This window comes from Condylura cristata, unplaced genomic scaffold, assembly GCF_000260355.1.
Source record: "Condylura cristata isolate star-nosed mole 26May11 unplaced genomic scaffold, ConCri1.0 scaffold00029, whole genome shotgun sequence".
NCBI classification, from domain to species: Eukaryota; Metazoa; Chordata; class Mammalia; order Eulipotyphla; family Talpidae; genus Condylura; species Condylura cristata.
The window spans coordinates 331,449-353,425 of record NW_004567130.1 but is presented as its reverse complement, the minus strand read 5'-3'; the positions used below and the strand labels follow the sequence as shown (position 1 = coordinate 353,425).

General features: G+C 39.9%; 1 protein-coding gene across 1 annotated transcript in view; it reads right to left on the bottom strand.

Annotated features, from left to right (window-relative positions):
* Positions 1–1,665: 1,665 nt before the first annotated feature.
* DENR (density-regulated protein) overlaps positions 1,666–21,977 on the bottom strand; it is a 20,812-nt gene continuing 500 nt past the window's right edge. Inside the window, exons 2-8 of the mRNA XM_004690806.2 lie at positions 21,092–21,206; positions 8,563–8,582; positions 7,832–7,916; positions 5,555–5,638; positions 3,036–3,152; positions 2,075–2,214; positions 1,666–1,956 (exon numbers count right to left, since the gene is read on the bottom strand). Coding sequence (XP_004690863.1) covers positions 1,912–1,956; positions 2,075–2,214; positions 3,036–3,152; positions 5,555–5,638; positions 7,832–7,916; positions 8,563–8,582; positions 21,092–21,197 — 597 coding nt within the window. The 5' untranslated portion in view covers positions 21,198–21,206 and the 3' untranslated portion in view covers positions 1,666–1,911. The remainder of the gene's footprint in view (positions 1,957–2,074; positions 2,215–3,035; positions 3,153–5,554; positions 5,639–7,831; positions 7,917–8,562; positions 8,583–21,091; positions 21,207–21,977) is intronic.

The window sequence follows — 21,977 nt, the reverse complement described above, 5'->3', positions numbered from 1 at the left end:
TTTTAGCTAATCATCACTGTGATATAGCAATGTTAGTCTTAAATTTTATGAATTTATGTACGTATTTTAACTTCAGATTGATTTTAAGAATAATGTTATCTCAGCTGAAGGTCAATACACCCCAAACTGTTCTTAGAAAAGAGATGATTATGATTTCCCAGCTTAATTCATATGCTAATGTCACTCCACTGCTTAGCTGTAATGTATAAAGTTCTGCTGAGACCAGAGCAGGAAGACCTACACCCAACTCCTACTCCTGTGTCTTCCTTACATCCACTTCCCTTTCCCCCTTCAAGGAATCTCAGCTCACTGATGCTCACCTTATGACCCTACCTTTTCTGCCCTCTGATTGAGGCCGGTCCCTGACAATGGTGTTGCAGACCTCTCCTGCCTTGTCCACTGCTCCTCAGCAGTGTTTCTCACTCATCCTGCCGGTACTTGTCTCTGGTGAATCCTTTCACTCCCTTTCCCCAGTTCTTGTATGCATAAATAAATGTCTTTAAAAAAAAAAAAAGGGATTATATGAAGTGAAGTCACTCCTTGAACTATCAATACATTCTAACTGGAGATTATAAATTATGATGTATTTTAAGTTTCAGGTGAAAGAAAAAAAGATTCACACAGTTATACACAAGGATGATTTTAATCCTGCATTTTCTTGCAGTAGCATCCACTGCTGGTTGTGTATGGATGAGACTGCATTTGCCAAGAACTGTGAACATCAAGAATCTTTACACAAAGCCACATGTGTTGGTACAGGCACAGAGATCTCCCAGCACCCACAGCATACAGACATAACACATACCGAATGGTTTTGGATAAATTTGCTTCACTGGATAATTGTTTTAGTAAAAGTCACAGTTAATGCAGATTTTCATTTTAATTCAATTCTTTATTACATATTTTTTCTTAAATTTTATTTAAAAAAAAAAACACTCATTCAGGGTTGTAATTCCATGGCAATAAACTGGATTCTACACTTCCTAAAGGCATATATTGATAGCAATTTAAAATACCATGAGTAGTTTTTTCAATTTGTAATGCCTGATGGAAGACCTTTATAAAAACCAAACTTAAATTTATTTAGTGCATTTATTATAATTCACTATTACCATGTCCCTTGTGAGAAAATCATGTTTCAAATGTTATTTCCTAAACTATTGAACATGGGTGTATATACTATTTCAATTGACTCATAATTTATAGCTAGAATAAGGATTCAACCTTTCTGAATATTCTTCCATTCAAAACAATGATAGCAATCCTGGTTGTTTCTCTAGGATAATATCAAAGAAGTGGCTTACTGGGTCCAACAGTGCAGATGGTTTAAGGCTTTTAATATACCTTAACAATCTTCAGAATAGCTGAACAACTCCTACTAGCAGGATGTTGTTTTGTCCACAAAGTGGACTTGGTTGGTAACAATGAAGCAAATTGAACCACAAACCTATAAGATACTCAAACATCTCAAAACTACACCAAAGCAGCAAGAGAGACAATTATGACTGGTGCTGAAGCCAAATCCAAATTCTTTAAATATCACTCAGCTTAATCGTGATTTGATTGAATCACGATTATTTTAAAATAATCAAAAGGAAAAGCTTTCCACAAAGTCTACAGTGTTTTTCCAAAAATAAAAAGTTAAAAAGAGAGAAAAAGTCAGTACCAAATGACCAAAATTTTTTATTTGACTAATTTCTATCTCATGCATAAGCATGACAGTCTCCCCTGTTTATTAGACTTTGGCAATAAAAAAAACAAGCAGCCTTGTACAGAACAGGGAAAATGCCAAGGGCGAGGGTAGTCCACAGTTTTACTGTAGGATAAATATATATTTTTAAAAGGCCTCTCTCTCCCTTTGGCCATATTAACTCTCAGTTCAGATTATTAAATACAGACAAATTTTCAATGTCATTTCTTCACTTCTCCAAGGTCTTCAATGCTATCATCATCAACCTGTAAAACACAAATAATTACATTTCATGAATTGTGCTATCAAATAATATGAAACAGCCTGCTGAAAACACTTATTTACACACCCTTCCCCCCACCCCAATAGGCTCAACATACTCACCTCTGGCCATTTTTCCTGAATGACATCGATGATGTCATCTGTAAAGTCTCCCTGAATGATGATCTCATCCTCCCCTGTTACTGAGGCACCACAGGAGAATCTCTGAGCAAAAAATCTTTGTGCTTCTTTAAGATCAATTTCTGTTATTTAAAAAAAAAAACAAAAAACAAAACAGCAACACTGTAATCAGAATCACACCTTGAAGGTATTTTTCCATTTTGAAATTTAATCTATATTTTAAATTCATAAAGTAGAACACATTAAGGGGCTTTATCTCCCCCTTTAGAAGAGTAATTACAAACTACCAGAGGCAGTGCTCTGAACTATTCAACTTTTATCACTGTTAGGTCAGAGAAAGACGCAATTCATAAAAGTAGGCATCCAGGCTATTTTTATCTTGCAGAGTAAGACCAAGCCCAAACTAGCAATGCATTAATTTCTAACTACATATACATATCTAAGCATCCTTTTTTTACAGAAGAAAAATCTTCAGCGAAGAAACAAGCCTTATATTTATAAGTTAATCAGTGACTGGTTTCTAATCTTGTCAGGTGAGGGGATCCTGGGTTACAATATTCACCCCAGTTGCACTCAAAGCCTCCAGGAACTGAGGGGGCTCTGAAGTAGGCTACCCACCTTCTTTCATTCTATTGTCATTCCCAGAGGGGATGGACCACACTGCAGGCCTTGTAAGTGGCACTGGCGGCTTCAGTGGGACCCATCCTTCTCTTCTAGCCCGCCTCTACATAAAATATGCTCAAGCAGGAATACTTGAAAGGAAGAGTTAAACTCTGCAAGATTTTGAAATTTCTTCAAAACTCAATTTGGAATCGAGTTAGAAATGCAAAACCTCATTTTATATCTTCTTAGCAAAAACTGAGCCCCTAAAATTTTCATGATACCACATTAAAGAAAGAGAATATAGTTTACACATTTTAAACACAATGAAGCTCAAACGCACCAAAAGTTGCAAGGCCACATACTCTCGTTACGTATTTCTTCTTTGCTCTGGGAATTTTGGCTATTGTAACCTTTTGTGGTACAGTCTTCTTTTTTTGTTTTATTTGACCCCTTCCACCTTTAAAGAGAGCAGCATTAACCATTTCATCTTAAATATAGAGAATACTAAGTTTTTAAATTTGTTAATTTTCAAAAGGTGGCAACTATTCATGTCTAAAGTTCTTTTCTAAAACAAAACTAATAAGCACACTAATGAGTATTCACTCAATGAACATTTATTAAGTACCTGTCAAGCAAAGCACAAAGGGCTGAGCATACACAGATGGACAGAAAATAGTCCCTATCCTTCAAGAACTCAGCGCAGTGAAGGGAGAGTTAACTACAGCAGTCAGACACCACACACACACACTCTGCTCTCTCTCTCTCTCTCACACACCCACCCACACCCACACCCACAGTACCACTGAAGTTAGGCATTACAAGATAAAGAATTGCCCAAGTGAAAGGAGAAGGACTGGAGAGTATAAGGAAGAACATGCCGGGAAAGGGAACAGAAAGAAAAGGCAGCATCGTGTCTGACAACTGTTTGGATGATGGATAACTATGGCTATAAGGCAGACGAGGCCAGAAGAGCCAAAGCTCACACATCAGTCACTGACATGCCACTGATCAAGCTCTAGAGCCTGACTTGATGTGGAAGAGGAGTCACTGGATGGCTATGTGGAAACTCACTCCACAGCATGGGCACATCTTTGATGAGTGAGGCTAACAGACCACTCAGGAACCGGCACCATCAGTGCCAGTTTCCAACAGAAATTAATTAAACCCCAAAGCAGTGGCAAGAGTAATGGCCACTAAGCACAGGACAGAGAAAGGAGGAGAAATAACACAATTTAGAACTGATTAAAAGGGGCATAGAGAGTGTGCCTAGGATGGGTGTCAGGTTTCAGATTATAGGTGACTGGATAAAATGTGTTTTCAATAACCAAATGGGGCAAATGAAAGACTTAGTACATTTAGGAAATGCTGCATTTGAGGTACCTGTGGGTCACGCACACTTTTGGTCTAAACAAAGGCTAGGTTTAGAGATACAGATTTGGGAAGTGCAGCATAAGTGGAAGAATCTTTCAAGGAGAACAGCACAATGAGAAGGTAAGGAGGACAGGACCCTTTGAAACACCCATAATAATTCAATGAACATGGGAGAAATGAGAGGAGAACTAGGAAGGGCGAAAGCCTGACTCTTCAAGCAGGAAGTGCTCATATGCTCTCACTATTCAGCACAACGAGCCATGGGTAACACATACTGAGGTGTTTTGGTGGTGTGAACGTGAGATCAGGATAAACTGAGGAGTGTACAGTGAACAGAAGAGAAAGAGAAGCCTAGTCTTATCGAAGGATCCAGCTAAGAGGGAAGAGAAGGGATGAGGCAAATACTTGGGTTCGGGTCTGCCCTGGTGTTGCCAGGGTTTTTAAAGCCCAACACTGCCAAGCTAGCCACGTTGGCATCCACTTCAGTATGAGTTCAATCCCCAGCCAGGGAGGTGACCCACATGGTGACCCAGACCTCTCCTGTCTCACTCACTGCTCCCCTCAGCAGTGTTACTTCACTGATCTACCTGTTTTGTTCCCCACTCTGTCTCTGGTGAATCCTCTCACTGCCTCTGCACCTCTGGCCTATGCCCCAGTTCTGTATGAATAAATTAATTTAAAAAAAAAAAAGGAAAGAAAAACGGGCTCTTGAGAGAATTCGTTTTTTAAAGGTGCAAAACTCTGAAAACATAAGGTAATTCTAGTCATAGGGAAAATAATTTTTAAAAAAGGTTTATTTATTTATGCTTACAAGAACTGGGGTACAGGCCAGAGGTGCAGGGGTGAGAGGATCCATCAGAGACAGAGTGGAGAACAGAACAGGTGGATCAAGTGAAATACACTGCTAAGGGAAGCAGAGGGCGGGTCAGGAGAGGTCTGCCATGCAATGTAGGTCACCTCCCTGGCCAGGGATCAAACTTGAACTGCAGTGGCTGTCAACAGCTTCATAGTGCCGTGCTTTAACCTGTTGTACCATTAGGGAGGGCCCCATAAGGAAAATAATTAATGAAGAAATAAGTGGGGAGAGAACCCACAGTATGAGAAGTTAGTTTTAGAAGAGGAAATGGAAAGATATATGCAGCAGCTATTTAAAAAAACAATACAGTTGAGTCAGATGTAATGAGAGAATAGAATCTTTTATAAACGCCCTCATTCTAAACAAATACACAGGTATTTTAATAAAGTAACAAAGCTTCGAAGTCATAAGCTGGCTGGCTGTTTTTTACATATGCACAGGACAAGTAAGATTGTGTTCTTAGGTCCAAATTCCTGATTCCTCAAGCAAATCTACAGCCCCTACCGAACCCTGAGAACCTTGTACATAAGGGCAACCCAGGGGCAGGGGCTGTCCACCTGGGAGTGCTGGTCACCTTTGCTCTCAGAGGGAAGGTATGTTTGTTGAAACCACATCAAGGATATAGAGCTCACCTCTCTTCTGTTTTTTCTTCTCTTCTTCTTCCCCTGCGGTTCCTTGACCCTCACTAATTCCAGCTTCTTGTCTGGGTGAATTTTCTAGATATAAAGTGGAAAGACAAAAGCATTAACAATTTCATACTAACATTGAAAAAACAAAACAAAACACTGAGCCCTCCCTGGTGGTACAATGGGTTAAGGCGCAGCACTAAGAGACTGGATATAGCCAGTGCAGCACAAGTTCAATCCCCCACCAAGGAGGTAAACCTGGCACAGATCTCTCCTCCCTCGCCCACTGCTCCCCTCAGCAGTGTACTTCATCAATCTACATGTTCTGCTCCCCACTCTGTCTCCTCTGATGAATCTTCTCACCCCTGCATCTCTGGCCTGTATCCCAGTTCTGTATGCATAAATAAATCTTTAAACACTGGGCAACCTTAATGAGGCAATTTACCCACAACTGAACATGTCCTTTATTAAGGTAAATGATTTATATCGCTACCTTCCTACTGGTCTAATTCTGAAGCCATTATGGTGAATGTATGATGATAGCAGGCAACACAAAGTCTTCATATGTGAGGATTAGGACTTTACAGTCACATGTACAGAGCAAATATCATGTGTCACATTTAATATCTGAAAGGCCACCCAGGCGCCACACCCAGGCCCCCAGAGTGGCAAAAGTTTCCGGTATCAAGATGACCTGGCTGAACTGGCATCAGGATGCTACCCCCAGGATGCCACTCCTGCCCCCAGGTAGCCTCTCTGATAAGGATCAAAGACCTGAACAAATGGCAACTGCTGACCAAAAGGGCTCACTGTTACTTTTCTACTACCTGCTCAGGCCCAACAGAACAGGGCACATAAAAGACCCCAAGCCTGTTCACTGTGTGCGACTTCCCAGGCCCCCACTGGGGCCTCTGAACCTTGCCCAGGAGTGCAATAAAGCCTTCCCCTCTCTTATTTCTGTTCCCTTGCCTTGTTCTGTCCACTGGACCTTACAATATCCAAGCACAAATCTTGTTAACAGGAATTTGGGTCCTGAATAAAGAGCTTCCTTTTCTCCTAAGTCACACCCACACCTTAGATTGGTCACAGTGAGCTCCAGCAAAGCAGACTGACCTCAATACCAGGTGGAAGGTTCCTGCCCAACCACTGATAACAGAAAGTGACAGTGTAGGTGTGATACAAAAAAACTATCCAAGTTTTGAGGTTTGAGCCTCATGGAAGAAATCTAAAAAAATCAGGTAGCACATGGCAGCACAGCTGCTAGATATGTTCCCAGACCAGACTTTCTCTTCCTTCTGCCTCTGCCTTCATTTTTACCAGTTTTAGCAAGTTGAGGACATCTGTTCTTTTGTCGTCTTTCTCACCTTTGACAGCTATTCCATTCTTTTAGCTGTTTGGGCCCAAATCCCCAAAGCCCTTTTTCTCACACCTAACATTAGAAAACCCTGCAAGTTCTTCCTTTACAACACCCAAAACCTCACCACTTCTCTGTACCTCCACTACTACCCTCTGGCCCAAGCCGCTGTCACCTCCTGATGGCTTCTTGCAGTCTCCTACCCGGTTGTCCCTGCTGGACTGTCCAGGAGTTCTGTCAGTCTATTCTCCACACAGCAGCCAAAGAGACACCATTAAAACAAAACAAGTCAGACCATCTTTGTCTTCTGCTCACGGCCCCCCAAGAGCTCCTCAAGATGTGCTCTTCTTCCAATACTTCTCTGGCCTCATCTCCTACCCTCCTCCCCATTCTCAGATCTGCTCCAGACACAAACATCTCCTTGCTGTTTCCAGAATATGCTAGGTGAGATTTTGCCTAAGGGACTTTGTACATGTCTAGAATGTACTAGAAATCCAAATGACTTACTCCCTTATTTATTCAAAGGCCATTCCCCTCAGGCCCCCAGCAAAATCATTCCTAGCCCCAACACTAATTTAACACACTTTGCTCAGTGATTTGTCTCTCCTTCAAGAACATCATTTCCAAAGAGTAGATCTTCTGTTTACTGCTTTAACCTCAGTACCTAAAGCAGTGTGCAGCATACGGTATGCTTACAATAACTTGTTGAATGAGTGAAAATATATCTGTCCCTCAGTCATTTATTCTTTATATAAGAAAGGTGATACTTTGAAAACAGTGTATGATTTAATATTAAGGAATTTTAAACCCAAGAACTTAAAGAAGTAATATCCTACTAACAGAAGACCGTTTCCATGTCTTTCAGATGCCTTGTATGCATTTGTCTCCTGTACACAAGTTTTGAAGAAAGAAAAAATTGTTGTTCTTACCTACAGTAAGCTTTGCAAACTCATTTGGAAAATTCTTCTCTAACCATTGTCTACATTTAGCAACATCAGGCATATATTCACAGTACTGGAGGTGAAAGGAAAAAAATGACAGAACATTTTCAATCAACCAATACATTATTTATTTAAACATCATTCCCTTATTATATAAAGAATGATAAAGTTAACTACTGCTACCTGATATCTTAGTCACAGGAAAACTATATTCAACCAGGAAACATCCCAGAAGCTAGATTAAATTAAAAAGGACTGCGTACCTTCTGTCACTGACTTCCTCTCTCAAACAGAAGGAGCATTACAAACAACAAAATGTCTGTGTTTTGCTTTGGGCACACAGTGGTGTCATTATTTTTGTGACTTGTCCACAGAGCCTGACTTAGAAGCTTACTAACAGAAAAATTCACCCATAATTTAATTTATGCTTTTTCTCCTCTGCTCACATGTGTACAGATGTGAGCTTTAAGGTTACTCTTGTTTTACCAGGATCTCATGCAAAATCCTAACTGCAAAGCCAAGTACAAAAGATGCAGTTAGACAAGTGATTCAAAGTTTAAAGAAATAAAATTATTGTAAACTGAAGTTTTCTACAAAAGTCTAAAGCTTCTAGCAAATGAGAGAATATGATGAATAAGAAAGTTGTCAAGCAAGCTTTAAAATCAATGACCCAAAGTGCAGAAGTTGAAAAAGGGCAAAGAATTTTTGTAAGGACTTACCTCTGTTGGTAATGAACAGACTGGGGCAATGGAGAAGGAAAAAAAAAAGACATGAAGGTTAAATATACATACACACAGGGCTCACCATAAATTTTATTTTATACTTGAAAAAATGTTTAATTTCTACTGAAAACTTTTCTGTACCATTTTCCAAAGGGTATCCATCATAATCCTCCCACGCCTTTTAAGGTAAGACACATGGTTGCCAGATATTTTGATTTTTTTTAATGTAAAGAATGTCTCCTTCAATTGATGGAATGGCCAGGGAGGTGACCCAAATGGCATGGCAGCCTACTCCCTGACCAGCCCACTGCTCCTCTTGCAGTGTATTTCAGTCAGTCTGCTTGTTCTGCTCCCCACTGTATCTGGTGAATTCTCTCACCTCCATCCCTCTAGTTTATACCCCAGTTCTTGTATGCATAAATAAATAAGTCTTAAAAAAAAAAAAAAAAACAAACAAAAAACTAGCAGACAGCTTTCCAGCTCCACTTCAGGATATAATTATAGGTTAGATACCATGAGAGCAAATACTAAAACTTCATACATCTTTTCAAGTAATAGGTCAGCAAAATTCTAATACAATGAAAAAATATCTAGACAACTCTTCCAAGTTATTTTTTTTTAAAGTCAAATTCCCTCCACAAATCACTTACTATTTGCAAAGAGTTTTTTAACACAGAAATCTACAGCAATCCCTGTGGAAAAATCTGGCGTGTATCTGCTGCTGTTACAATATGAAGAACAAAGTAACATCATCCATAAAATCTGCCTGAATGTGTGTGTCTCCTCAAAGATCATTATGTGCTCGAGGTAGGAGACTCTGGGAGGGGTTTTAGCCATGAAGTTCAAGACCTAATGAACGGGATTATAAAATGTTCCTTTAAGAGATACCATAACTCCCAAGCCCCTTCCACCACTGTGGACACAACAGATTGCTCTCTCTGACCTAGTCACATACACTCTGCAGTGGCATGACCTTGGACTTGAGCCTCTACAACTGTTGTCTACAAATTATCCAATGTATGGTATTTTGCTATAATTACGGTAGCTACTTGCCAAAAAATGTTTAGCTCAAATCTAATAAAATCTCTAGAACTAATTTTAAATTAATGAAGAAAACATACCATAAAAACAGTACTAATCAGGATTACAGGATATTTCTAAAGATATTTAACATATCATCTTTAAAAAGCGGGAAGCTCCAGATCAAATCAAGTAAAGAGATACACCCATGAAAACAGTTTACCTCTCTTGACTAAATTTTGGCTAAAGAAAAAAGGGGCTATGAAAGATATTCTTAAGTAAACAGAGAAAATCTGACATGGCCCATGATCAGATGATCCTATAGAAGGTGATCAGATAGAAAAGAGCCTATTTGGAGATGCACACTGAAATGTTTAGGAATTGGTTTGCAACTTATTTTGCAAGAATGTAACAAAAACAAAACTTATATAGGGTTGTCTTAAGTCATGATATAGGAAAAAAATTTTTTTCAAGAAAAAATGAGTCATGAGTTTTCCAACAGCCTAATGGTTTTGGAAAGGGAGATAAAATAATGTTAAATCTTTCATCCAAACCTTGTTTTTTTAAATCATAGTTCATTATTCCTTAGAGAAATGGCCAATACCAGGGTGTGGACAGGGAAAGAAGATGAGGCTGACACATATTTTGGAACCAAAAGTAAAAGTTATTCAAGGAATGATTCAGGGACATGTCAAAGGATACATGAGTGAGCCAAAGGGGCTTTCTTCCTCTCCCCCCCCAAGGATTTATTTATTTATGCATGAAAGAGCTTGGGTCTTGTATAGGCCAGAGGTGTGAGGGAAAGGGAGTGAGAAGATTCACCAGAGACAAAGTGGGGTGCAGAACAGGAAGACTGAAATACAGTGCTGAGAGGAGAGCAGTGGGTGAGACAGGAGAGGTCTGCTGTGCCATGTCGGTCAAATTTATTTAATAAAAAAATAGAATCTGGGCCCTCCCTAGTGGCACAGTGTGTTAAAGCACAGCACTGAGAAGCTAAGGCCACATCAGCATGAATTCAATCTCCACCCCAGAAGTGATCCATATGGTGTGGCAGACCTCTCGTGACCCGCCCACTGCTCCCTCAGCAGTGTACTTCATCAGTTGGCCTGTTCTGCTCCCCACTCTGTCTCTGGTAAATACTCTCTCCGCCCCTGCACCCCTGCCTGTACCCCAGTTATGTATGCATACATAAATCAATCCTTAAAAAAATACCCAAGAGTTCATGAGTTTACACTGGTATAAATGATAAAATAAACAGAAGAAAAGTTATCCCCTAGCAGTAAAAAACAACTAACAAATGTTGGAATGATGAACTTTAGAAAGTCACCATTTGCCATCAGTAACTGATTAAGACAAGCACCATTAAAATGAATGGTCTCAAGGTATATGACAAGGTATTTTTCAATTACAAAGTTACTTTACAGTGGAGAACCTGACACACAGCTCTGACCCAAATGATCAAAATTCTCTTGTCAAAAACAACTAAATTACTGCTGGTATAAAGCACTGAAAAGAAAGTACTACCTCTTCTGTTGTGTTGGGGCCAAATGTTCATAAAATAAACTTAACAGGAGAGAATCAGACAAACCCAATGGGAGGGACAGACTACAAATAACTGGCTTAATATTGTTAAAAATATCCTTGGCTAAAATAAAGACCCAGAAACTGTTCCAAGTTAAAGGAGATGAAAGAGGAATGTTAGCTGAATACAACAGTGATCCTGGATTTCTTTTGTTATGAAGGATGCCATTGGGATAACTGAAGAAAATCTCAATGGGCTGCAGAGTAGATAATAGTATCATTGCAGTACTGAGAGAAAGAGAAAGAAAATGCAGCAAAATCTTAACACACCTGGGGAATTTGGAGAAAAGGTTTTCAAGAATTTTTGATGCTGTATCCTTGCAACCTTTCTGTAAATCTGAAACTATGTCCAAACCACTCCCCAACTATTCATTATTAAAAGGGAATGATATACAGATGTTTACTGCAGTATTTTAAAATTGTTTGCAAAATGAGCAAAAAATAACATTTACATTCTTAGAATATCATGTATCATCAATTCTAATGTGATTTAAAAAATAAACAAAGCATCAACTCAGATTCCTAAACCCAACTTGTGATGGGTGAGGTCCTTAAGGCACATAAAGGAACTACTCTAAACAGCTTACAGCAAAAAATATCAGTGAAATCCTCGATCACAACTGCTAATACTCCCTGAAATAATTTACACATATACAGGAAATCTTCTCCAATCGTCATTGTATACAAATGGCCGTATAGTAGATGCTTTTATTCCTTGTTTTTTTCATCTAAAAAATAATCTGATTGGGCCCTCCATGGTGGCACAACACGTTGGACTGCAACACTATGAAGCTGTCTGCAGCCACTGCAGCATGGGTTCGATCTCTGGCCAGGAGGTGACCCACATGGTGCAGCAGAACTCTCCTGTCTGCCTGCTGCTCCCCTCAGCAGTGAATTTGTTTATCTGACTGTTCTGCTCTCCACTCTGTCTCTGGTGATTCTTCTCTCCCTTACCCCTGGACTCTACCCCAGTTCTAAGTAACTCTTTAAAAAAATCCAAAAAACCTGGATTTTGCTAACTTTAGCTGCTAGAACCCACATAGCTTAATTCACATGTACACAGGCATCCACATTCAAACATACTTCATAATATGAAATGACGTCTGATGGCTGAAAGCAGTCTTCCCTGTCCTCTTGCCCCAAACTATAAAAGTAGGAAAAAAGGCTTTCCTTGGTAAATTTTTATTTTAACATGTATTTCCACAATGTATTTTTTATTGTTATAAAATAAACATAAATTTTACCATTTTAACTATTTTAAATTCTACAGTCAGGGACATTAAGTACATTCACTACCATCACTATCTATCTCCAGAACTTTCTGATCTCAAACTTATTCTTTGCACCCACTAAACAAGTACTTCACTGTTTAATTGTAAGTGACAGCTTATAAACTCATGCAGAAATACTGAGTATCTAGCATCCTAAATGAGCTCAACCACAAGTACTGATTCTGAGCACACAATAACAGGGAATGAAGAGAATTAGCTATTATGCCACATGGCTTAACTAGGAAGGCAGCCAAAAGCAACACCGTAAGTTATTAATTATAGCTCATGAAATTATAATCAAGTTCCTAAATACATAGTTATATTAAATTAATGGTTTTCTTGACCTATATTTACCAATACAATTTTTTAGACCAAACCAACTTTGAGATTTATTTTGGGTCATCGTTTCTTGAGACCTATGTAATCAAAATTGCATTTTTGAGGCCCTCCCTGGTGGCACAGCAGGTTAAAGCACAGTACTAAGACGCTAAAGCCACTTCAGCATGAGTTTGATGCATGAGTTTGATCCCCGCCCCGCAGGTGATCCACATGGCATGGCAGACCTCTCAGCAGTGCTCCCCTCAGCAGTGTATTTCTGTACATCTGCCTGTTCTGCTCCCCACTCTGTCTCTGGTGAATCCTCTCACCACTCCTGCACTTCTGGCCTGTAGCCTTGTTCTGTATGCATGAATAAATAAATCTTTAAAAAAATTGCTTTTTTGTAGCTAAGACTGAATAGCCACTCTAAAGTAATTACCTGGAAAAAAATTAGTATTTTCTATTATACATTTCACTGTCAATGGTCACCAAAATCACTTATCAGAATGTACACATTTTACGTACATCAGGCCTAAAAAAACCATAAATGATATTTTAAGAGGCAAAACCATGAAAAACATATGGGGGGCATCTCTTCATCCCCTTCGTTTGTCACCCTATATGAACATAAACCCTTTCTTGCTTCTAACCCCCAGTCTTGGAGCTTACCATCTCGGTGCAGATGCTTACACTCCCCAACAGCATCCCAGCAGAGCCTTCTGCTGTCACAAAGAAGTCCCCCTTCCACAATGGAGCCCCAGAGACATCTGAATTTGGGGACAGCCTCTTTTCAGATTTCCTTGTATTCTTAGGCACCACTGGCCTACATGTACTTTGCTTTCCTTTCTTCTCTACCCATCACAATCTTACCACTTAAGTCCAAAAAGCTAAGACAAGTCATCTCACAGCTTCCCTGATGAAGATGAGGTTCCATTACCTTCCTTATTTTTCTCCCATCCTTAATCTTACTGCTACCACCCAAGCGTCTCCCTGAACAGCTACAATAGCTTCCAAACTGGTCTCCCACTGAAGCATATTTTTAACATCTTTCAAAATGCAAAACTCATTTGTCAACTCACACATTAAAAGTCTTTAGGTTTATGGCCTGATCAGGCTCTACTAGTCTGGCCACTACAATTCTCTGGCTAGTTTTGTACCACATTCCTCTTTGCTATCAACATTATCACCACCCTGGCCTTCCTTCAGTTCTTCAAACAAACTATATACTTATTCCCTATGGTCATAGGGACTTTGCATGTGCTCCTTCCCACATTCAAAATACTTTTCTAACTCTGAATGGTTAAACTCCCATTCATCCTAGTGATCTTGTTCAATCATCAGTTCTTTAAGAAAGGCAACCTTAATTCTCTAGACCAAGTCAAATCCCACAATTATATTCTATCACAGCATCTCATGCCTTTTCTTTATGGCATTATAATGTGATACTGTGGTGATTATGTGAAAATTCTGTGACAGTGGGATTTTATGTTTTTGTTCCCCATTTTCAGTACATGACTGACATTTGTCTGGTGCATTACCTGGAAATTTCTGAGTACAATTCAAGACAGAAAGGAATGAAAAGGGTAAATAAGGGCTAACCATCACTTTCCTTTAAAAAAAAAAAAGTTATTTATTTGTGCACAGAAGAACTGGGGTGTAGGCCAGAGGTGTGGGGACTGAGGATGGGTAAGAGGATGCACCAGAGACAGAGTAGAGAACAGAGAGGCAAATCTATTTAAATATACTGCTGAGGGGAGCAGCAGGAGAGACAGGAAAGGGTTAGTTCCCTGGCCCTTGAGGTGATGAAACTGAGGCTTAACCCTTATTCCAATAGGGAGGTCCCCAACTATTATTTTCAATCTAACTTAGGGATAAGGAAAAAGGAAGAGGAGGAACAAAAGGCAGAACACCTAACAGTGGAACTACTTTTTAAATTGCTAGACATCCTGACTAGAGACTCAGTAATGGTCATTTAAATCTTACTCATTTTTCCTCAGAAATACCCCTGAACCGGTTTCTAGTCTATAATCCCCGTGTCATTAAGCCCTAGTACCTTGTACTTCAAAGTCTTCCACTTGAACTCTGCTGCCAGCCTCAATACATTGCAGGTATCTCCTCCCTTCTTTCCAGTTATTAATACCATCTATGATAAGAACGTTACAAACAGCTTATTGTAATTCTCTGGACTCAGCTCCTGCTTCTAGCACTCCAGCCACAGTGACTTCCATCTACACCATCATCTCAACAAATACCTGCTCACCTTTCAAATCTTTCTAAAGGCTTCTTGAAACTGATGCTGTAAAGGTTGCTTTTATCTCACTTCCTAACCCAGAGACTTCAGGGAAATAACACCTGAGTTGTTGTGAGGGTCAAATGAAATTAATAAGGCCCTCCCTGGTGGCACAAAGGTTAAAATGCAGTACTATGAAGCTATATGCAGCCACTGCAGCACGAGTTCAATCCCTGGCCAAGGAGGTGACCCACATGGCATGGCAGACCTCTCCTGTCTGCCCGCTGCTCCTCTCAGCAGTTCACTTCAGTACATCTGCCTGTTCTGCTCCCCACTCTGGGGAGTTCTCTCACCTCCCACACCTCTGGCCTGTACCCCAAGTTCCTGTACGCATAAATAAATGAATCTTTAAAAATAAAGTAAAATGCAAAGCCATAATAATCAAAACTGCATGGTACTGGAACAAGAACACACACACACACAGACCAGTGGATTTGAATAGATAACCCAGATATAAACCCACAGGTATGGGCAGCTAATCTTTGACAAAGGAGCAAAGAAGATATAATGGCACAAAGAAAGTCTGTTCAACAAATGGCGCTGGGAAAACTTGGAAGCTACATGAAAAAAAATGAAACTAGACCACTACATAAAAACCAACTTGAAGTAGATTAAAGACCTAGACATAAGAACGGAAGCAAAGATGGGCTAAACACTACCCGACATAAAACTCAGTAACATCTTTGAAGATACAGCACCCATTGCAACAACAGTGAAGGAAAGGATAAAGCAGATGGGACTACATCAAGTTAAAGAGCTTCTGTACAGCAAAAGAGACATTACAAAAAACAGATAAACACTGGGAAAAAATTTTCTCACACAAAGCTAGTAATAAAGGATTGATCACAAAGATAGACAAAGAACTGATGAAACTCAACAAAAATAACCCCATCAAAAAATGGGCAGAAGAGCTAAAAAGACACTTCTCCAAAGAGGAAATGCAGATGGCCAACAAGCATATGAAAAAATGTTCAACATCACTTGTAATAAGGGAGATGCAAATGAAAACCACAATGAGATACCACCTCACCCCAGTGAGAATGGCACATCTTCAAACAACTAGCAACAACAAATGTTGTGAGGATATGGAGAAAAAGTAACTACACTGCACTGCTGGTGGGAATGCAAACTAGTACAACTACTATAGAAAACTGTATGGAGGTTTCTCAAACTGCTAAAAGTGGAGCTTCCCTACAACCCAGCAATCCTACTCCTAGGTATCTACCCAAAAGACACAAAAACACTGATTCAAAAGACACCTGCATCCCCATGTTTATTGCTGCTTTATTTACAATTGGGAAGACATGGAAACAACCCAAATGCCCAAAAGTAGATGACTGGATTAAAAAGATGTGGAACGTATATACACAATGGAGTATTACTCAGCAACCAAAAAAATTAACACATGCCTTTTGCAGCAGCATGGATGGAGCTGGAAAAAAATTACGCTTAGTGAAGTAAGCCAGAAAGAAAAGGAAAAATACTGGATGGTTTCAGCTATAGCAGTATAAAGGACAAGGCGAGAAAATAATAATGAACAACAATATACCAGAGACATTTTACGGGGGTGGAATGGGGAATGGGATCAAAAACAGTGGGGTGAAAGAAGTACACTGGACTATGGTGATGGCACATGGGTGATTTGGTGATGGGAAGCCCATGGGGATTACAACTGAGATGGAATAAGATACAAAATGATGTAAAAATAAACTATTGTATTATTAAAAAAAATAATTATTATATTATTTTAAAAAATGTAGGCGGGCCCTCCCTGGTGGCACAGTGGGCTACAGCACAACACTAAGAAGCTAAAGCCACTTCAGCATGAGTTCGATCCCTGCTCCGGAGGTGATCCACATGGCGTGGCAGACCGCTCCTGCTTGCTGCTCCCCTCAGCATTGAATTTTGTCATTTCTGCCTGTTCTGCTCCCCCACAGTCTCTGGTGGATCCTCTCATCACTCACACCTCTGGCCTGTGCCCCAGTTCAGTATGCATAAATAAATAAATCTTAAAAAAAAAAATGTAGGCAAGGCAAACTAAAAATCTACTCAACAAGCTTTAACTTCCTTTTTTATTTATTTCTCCCAAGAAGAACCGGCTGGTTCTTTCTCTATTCCCACAGCAGTTTGATCAATTCTCTAGTGCACACTTAGTACATAACTCATTTGTTAAAACGTCTTCACAGTCAGGCTTCTCAAAGATAATTAGTCTTACTCATTTCATATGGAACACAACGCCAGGGACAGAGCAGATGCTTAAGGCACAATGAATCAAGATGCTCTCTGAAACCTTCTTAAGAATGCAGCTGAGTGCCAAAACCAGCCTGCTCAAGTTGTATGTCTTTTTCTCTGTGAAAAAGGGGAGGTGACAAGGAGAGATCTGCAGTGTGCCCACATCACTCTGCCATTTTTCTCTGCACTCTCCGGTATTCTACTTGAGGGTTTCCCTCTCCTCTCAGTATGCCAATACTAAAAGTCTGCCAGACATTGTTCAGAACAATTTTAGTAAATGTATTTATTTCCTCTCTTATTCTCAAACCTGATTAACTGCTTTATCTTGCTGATTTTACCATCATCACCTCTCTCCCAACATTCCCTTCTTATTTATGCCACCTTTATTTAATTCTTTCTAGAATCTTACAACTTGAACAGTAAAGTTGCCTCCCTCCAATTTTATCCTGCTGCCAGATTCATCTTCCTGTGACTTTTCTGCTCAAAAAAACCTTCACTATGGAACACAGTTGGGGGTTTGCAAATGCAGCCCCCCCAACCTGGCCCCAAACCATATTTCTGTCCAATTTCCTACTATTCCTTTTGTGAATCCTTATTATAATTGAACACAAACACTTGCAACTTCATTTCCCATCTCTCCTGTGCTCCTCTGCCTACAGAGCCATGCCTTCCACCCCTCCATTCATGCTGAGTGCCCCCTCTTCCAGTTTGGTTCTACCATGGTTTCCCCACAATGGGAAGGAATCACTCTTCTCTAAGCCACTGTGCTGCACCTTGTACCTTGCTCTCACCACTCACCAGCACAGAGGAGAGGAGGGTGCTGCTATCTATATCCTTCCACAGAGCTATGAACTGTAGAGTCACTGGGATAGGAACCCTATTAACACCACCAATGTACCATCTCACCCAGATGGCTGGCAAGTCTACTCTAAGCAGTCCATAAAATGACAGTGTTAGAAGGAACTTAAATGGTACAGTCTAAATCTATCTCTGTTACTGCCCCTAACTAAGCGTGTTTTCTCATCAAGTAGAAGCTTATTTGGGACTGTTCATCGTGGATGAGTCACTCTCTCGTACAAACTCATCTTCCTGTAGCAATGCGCCTCCCCCTAGCACCCTGTTCATTGACTCCTGGAAGCAACCGGAATAGGAATAGCCATCCTCTGCTCTTCACAGATTGAAAATGTTGTTTCACAAGTAAAATATAATAGGAACCTAAGTTCTGGGCATCTCATTAAAATGTATGTACCACTTTCTCTAGTATCTTTAGTTATATATCATACTTACAGAAAAAAAGAACACAGGAATCCTGCAGGCTGACATTCTCACCAATTTTTAATTTCTCACCAATTAAGCAATTACCCAGTTTATCTCACTCCAAGTGCACCCCCAGGATCTTCCGGCTATACATTCCATTTTTCTTTCTCTCCCTAGCCCCCTCTCCAGAAAGTTTATACTCTTTTTTACCTTCAACCCATTATGTGTGTGGCTAACAGTGCAGGATTTATATTTTCTACATCTCTCTGCTGTCTATTTCACCATTCTTGCATTTTTCATTTGGAGAAACTCAAACTCATTGTATTTGAAAAGGTATCCACCTATAAGTTCAATTCTTCTGAAATGCATCACTTTAAATGACGTTTTTCTTTCCCCCAACTCCCTCATAGAATTAATTTCTGAATCTTATCCCCTTTTTACTATTAAACATTTCGTTTTTGATTAATCTTTCTTATTTCCATTTCACTGCCTCCACGCTAAATAAATAGACATCCATTTGCCTCATTCATCTCAAACCCAGACAGCTCAGACTGGCCTCTTCATTTCTCCCTTCTCTGAATAACTGCACAGTATTCTTTTCTAGTCACTCTGCTGTTTTTCTGCTCAAAACCTAATTAAGGACTACAGAAAAGGGAACTGTAGCAACATAAAACTTCACATTTAACTTTCAGTAATTGTTCTTTTATTATAATTCTTGTTATTACTATTATTGAGAACTTACCAAATGCCAAGTATTGTTATACACTTTCTGTGTATGATTTACTCTTCTCAATAGTCCTCTGAATAGGCTCTACTGTTACCATTTTATGGGTGAGGGAACTGATCATTACCATAGTGGTTGAGCCAGGACTCAAACTCAGATCACTTCTGAGCCTGAAGTCTCAATCCTGAAGACAAAATGTCGCTCTAGGAATGACTAGTCCACCTAGTCATTATTTCTCACTATACTTGAACCAGCCCTTTCTTTTCTACTGTAGGTACCATTTTAAATCTGCCATCATACTGCTTTGATGTATTCCATCACCTTTTCCTGGAAATGTTCCCTATTACCTAAGACTTCTCACTTTCTTGGAAACTTCCCATTCTCCTCTGAATAGAAATCCCTTCCTTCCCTAAACTCCTATTTCAAATTTATACTAGTACCATTTAATTTAGTATTTAATAATCCCCACAGTCTCACCAATTAAACAATTACTAACTAGAATTAGACCATAAGCTCATTGAGAAAAAATATCGACTGTATTTCATCAATTCCTATGCTTTTATTTATTCCACTTTTTTCTAAGGACTTATCTTTAATTATGGCATGTCAATCTAACTGGTATGTTTCCTCTCCTACAATAATGGTACAGATTATAAAATATGGAACTCTAGATGCAAAATAATTGGATCAAAGAACGCTAACTCTTAACTATATCTAACAAACAAGACTGAACAAATCACACTTGACTATTGTATTTTTTAACAAGAGGTGGTCTACATAAATTATGTGATGCTAGATAGAATTATTATCTAATTCTACAGACCTCAACTCTAATCTTGAGGAAAATTAGCCAGCTTGCCCAAGATCACACTATAGTCATGATGCAAAACATGGCCCATGACTTCAAAGGTAAAGAATATAGTCAAATAAGGCCAGTATAAAACAAACCCTATCAATTCCCTGCACACTAATCAGATATTCAATAAATGGTGAGTTTGTGCAATTTTTGAAACTGCACTTCTTCTATTTCACTTAAATTCTACACAAGATCTCTGCTACACTCCCCAAATCTAAAGTCCACAAGAACAAGGGCCTTTCCTGGCTTATTTACTACTCACATGATAGACACATTTCAGTTTCTATCTACTGAAAGAAATTAGGACTATTTGCCCTTTCATTGTCAAGTGTACTCAATTTTTTTCTGAAAATTTCCAAGATCCTAATATAATCTGAACAGTTTCAGTTCATAAATATTTTTATACTGAAAAGGAAAAAAACAGGGGGTGATATCCAAATCTAATATATCCAATCTAATATATCCAAATAGAAGACTTTTTCAACTGTCCTACTATCTTCTCTCCAACCTCAAGACCCACTCCTTTCTGACACCCACGAACTTATGCTGTGCGTATTACTGACACAAAGCTGTTCACTTCTCCAGACATGCTCAAGCTCAAAGTTGTTCACTTCATCTGGGATGCTCTTCCCCATTTTCTCACTCAGTCCTTTCCACTTCTTAAGATACAAATTAGCCCTCCTTTAGTAGAGGAGCAAGTAACATTAGGCTGAAATAACCTACTTGTATGTTGCTATCCAACTGGATTGTAAACTCCAGGTTAAGGAGCAAGATACAAGTGACAAAGCATGAAAAAATGTTAACCCTGCCTCCTACCACACCAGTCTCTGCCCCTCCCATTTAAGGATTCACTAAATGAACAAGAACAGACGAAAAAACAATCAACAGGACCAAATGTGAAATTATTTTGGCATTCAGTTGCCCTTACACCCCCCAATACAGTGCGTAAAAGCCATATTCTGCAATTCAACACTTGCCTCCACAGTAAAGGACTCGAAGTGGGTAATCCGCATCTAACTTGATATTACTCTTCAAGTCTCCTTTGCAATCATGCCCACCGGATTCAGAAATATCAGCAGCCATCTCACAAACCTGTGAACAAGGAAAATAATACATTTTCACTATTTTGGACCCAGACTCCAGAATAGCATGTTCAGGTGAAGTCTTACTCCCTCCCAATAGAAATACTCCCACCACCCAGCCCAAATGTTTCAATGTTCTATTACTATAGGATAACAAATGCATTAAAAAATATATCACATGTATTATCAAATATATATTCAGAATAGCATTATAAAAATGAGCCAGGCACAATTTGCCAGATCCACTGGGCTACATGGTAGCCACAGATAGCGACACTGGTAGCAAATGGATCATGATGACTGGGAGGCCTCAAAGGGGGCTTGGGGGAGCACCGGTGAAAAAGGAAGCATTGGAAGAAAGTATGGGAAGATGGATAATGACTTCAGTAGACACCAGGCATAGAGTCTGGGGTGATCTGGAAGGGATGCAAACTGCTGCGAGAAAGAGGGGCTACAAAGCCACTGGGCCAAAAGCATCTGAAAAAGACCACGAGGGGGGTGGCTCGGCGGCGGTGACAGAACGTAGGGTGTGGGAACAGCTAAAGGCCAAAGAGGGGGGTCACAGGAGTCAAGGAAGGCGATGGGACTGGGGGGGCGGGGGGGGGCTGGGAGACCAGAGCCTGGGGAGAGGAAATGGGAGAACCATGAGGCGGCAGTGTACGAGCGCTGAGACGACTCGGGTGGCCAGGCCTGCGGCGGGAGATCTGACGCGAGGGGGCAATCCCGGGGACATCCGAGGGCCCATGTGGGCGGGGGGGGGCTGGGAGACCAGAGCCTGGGG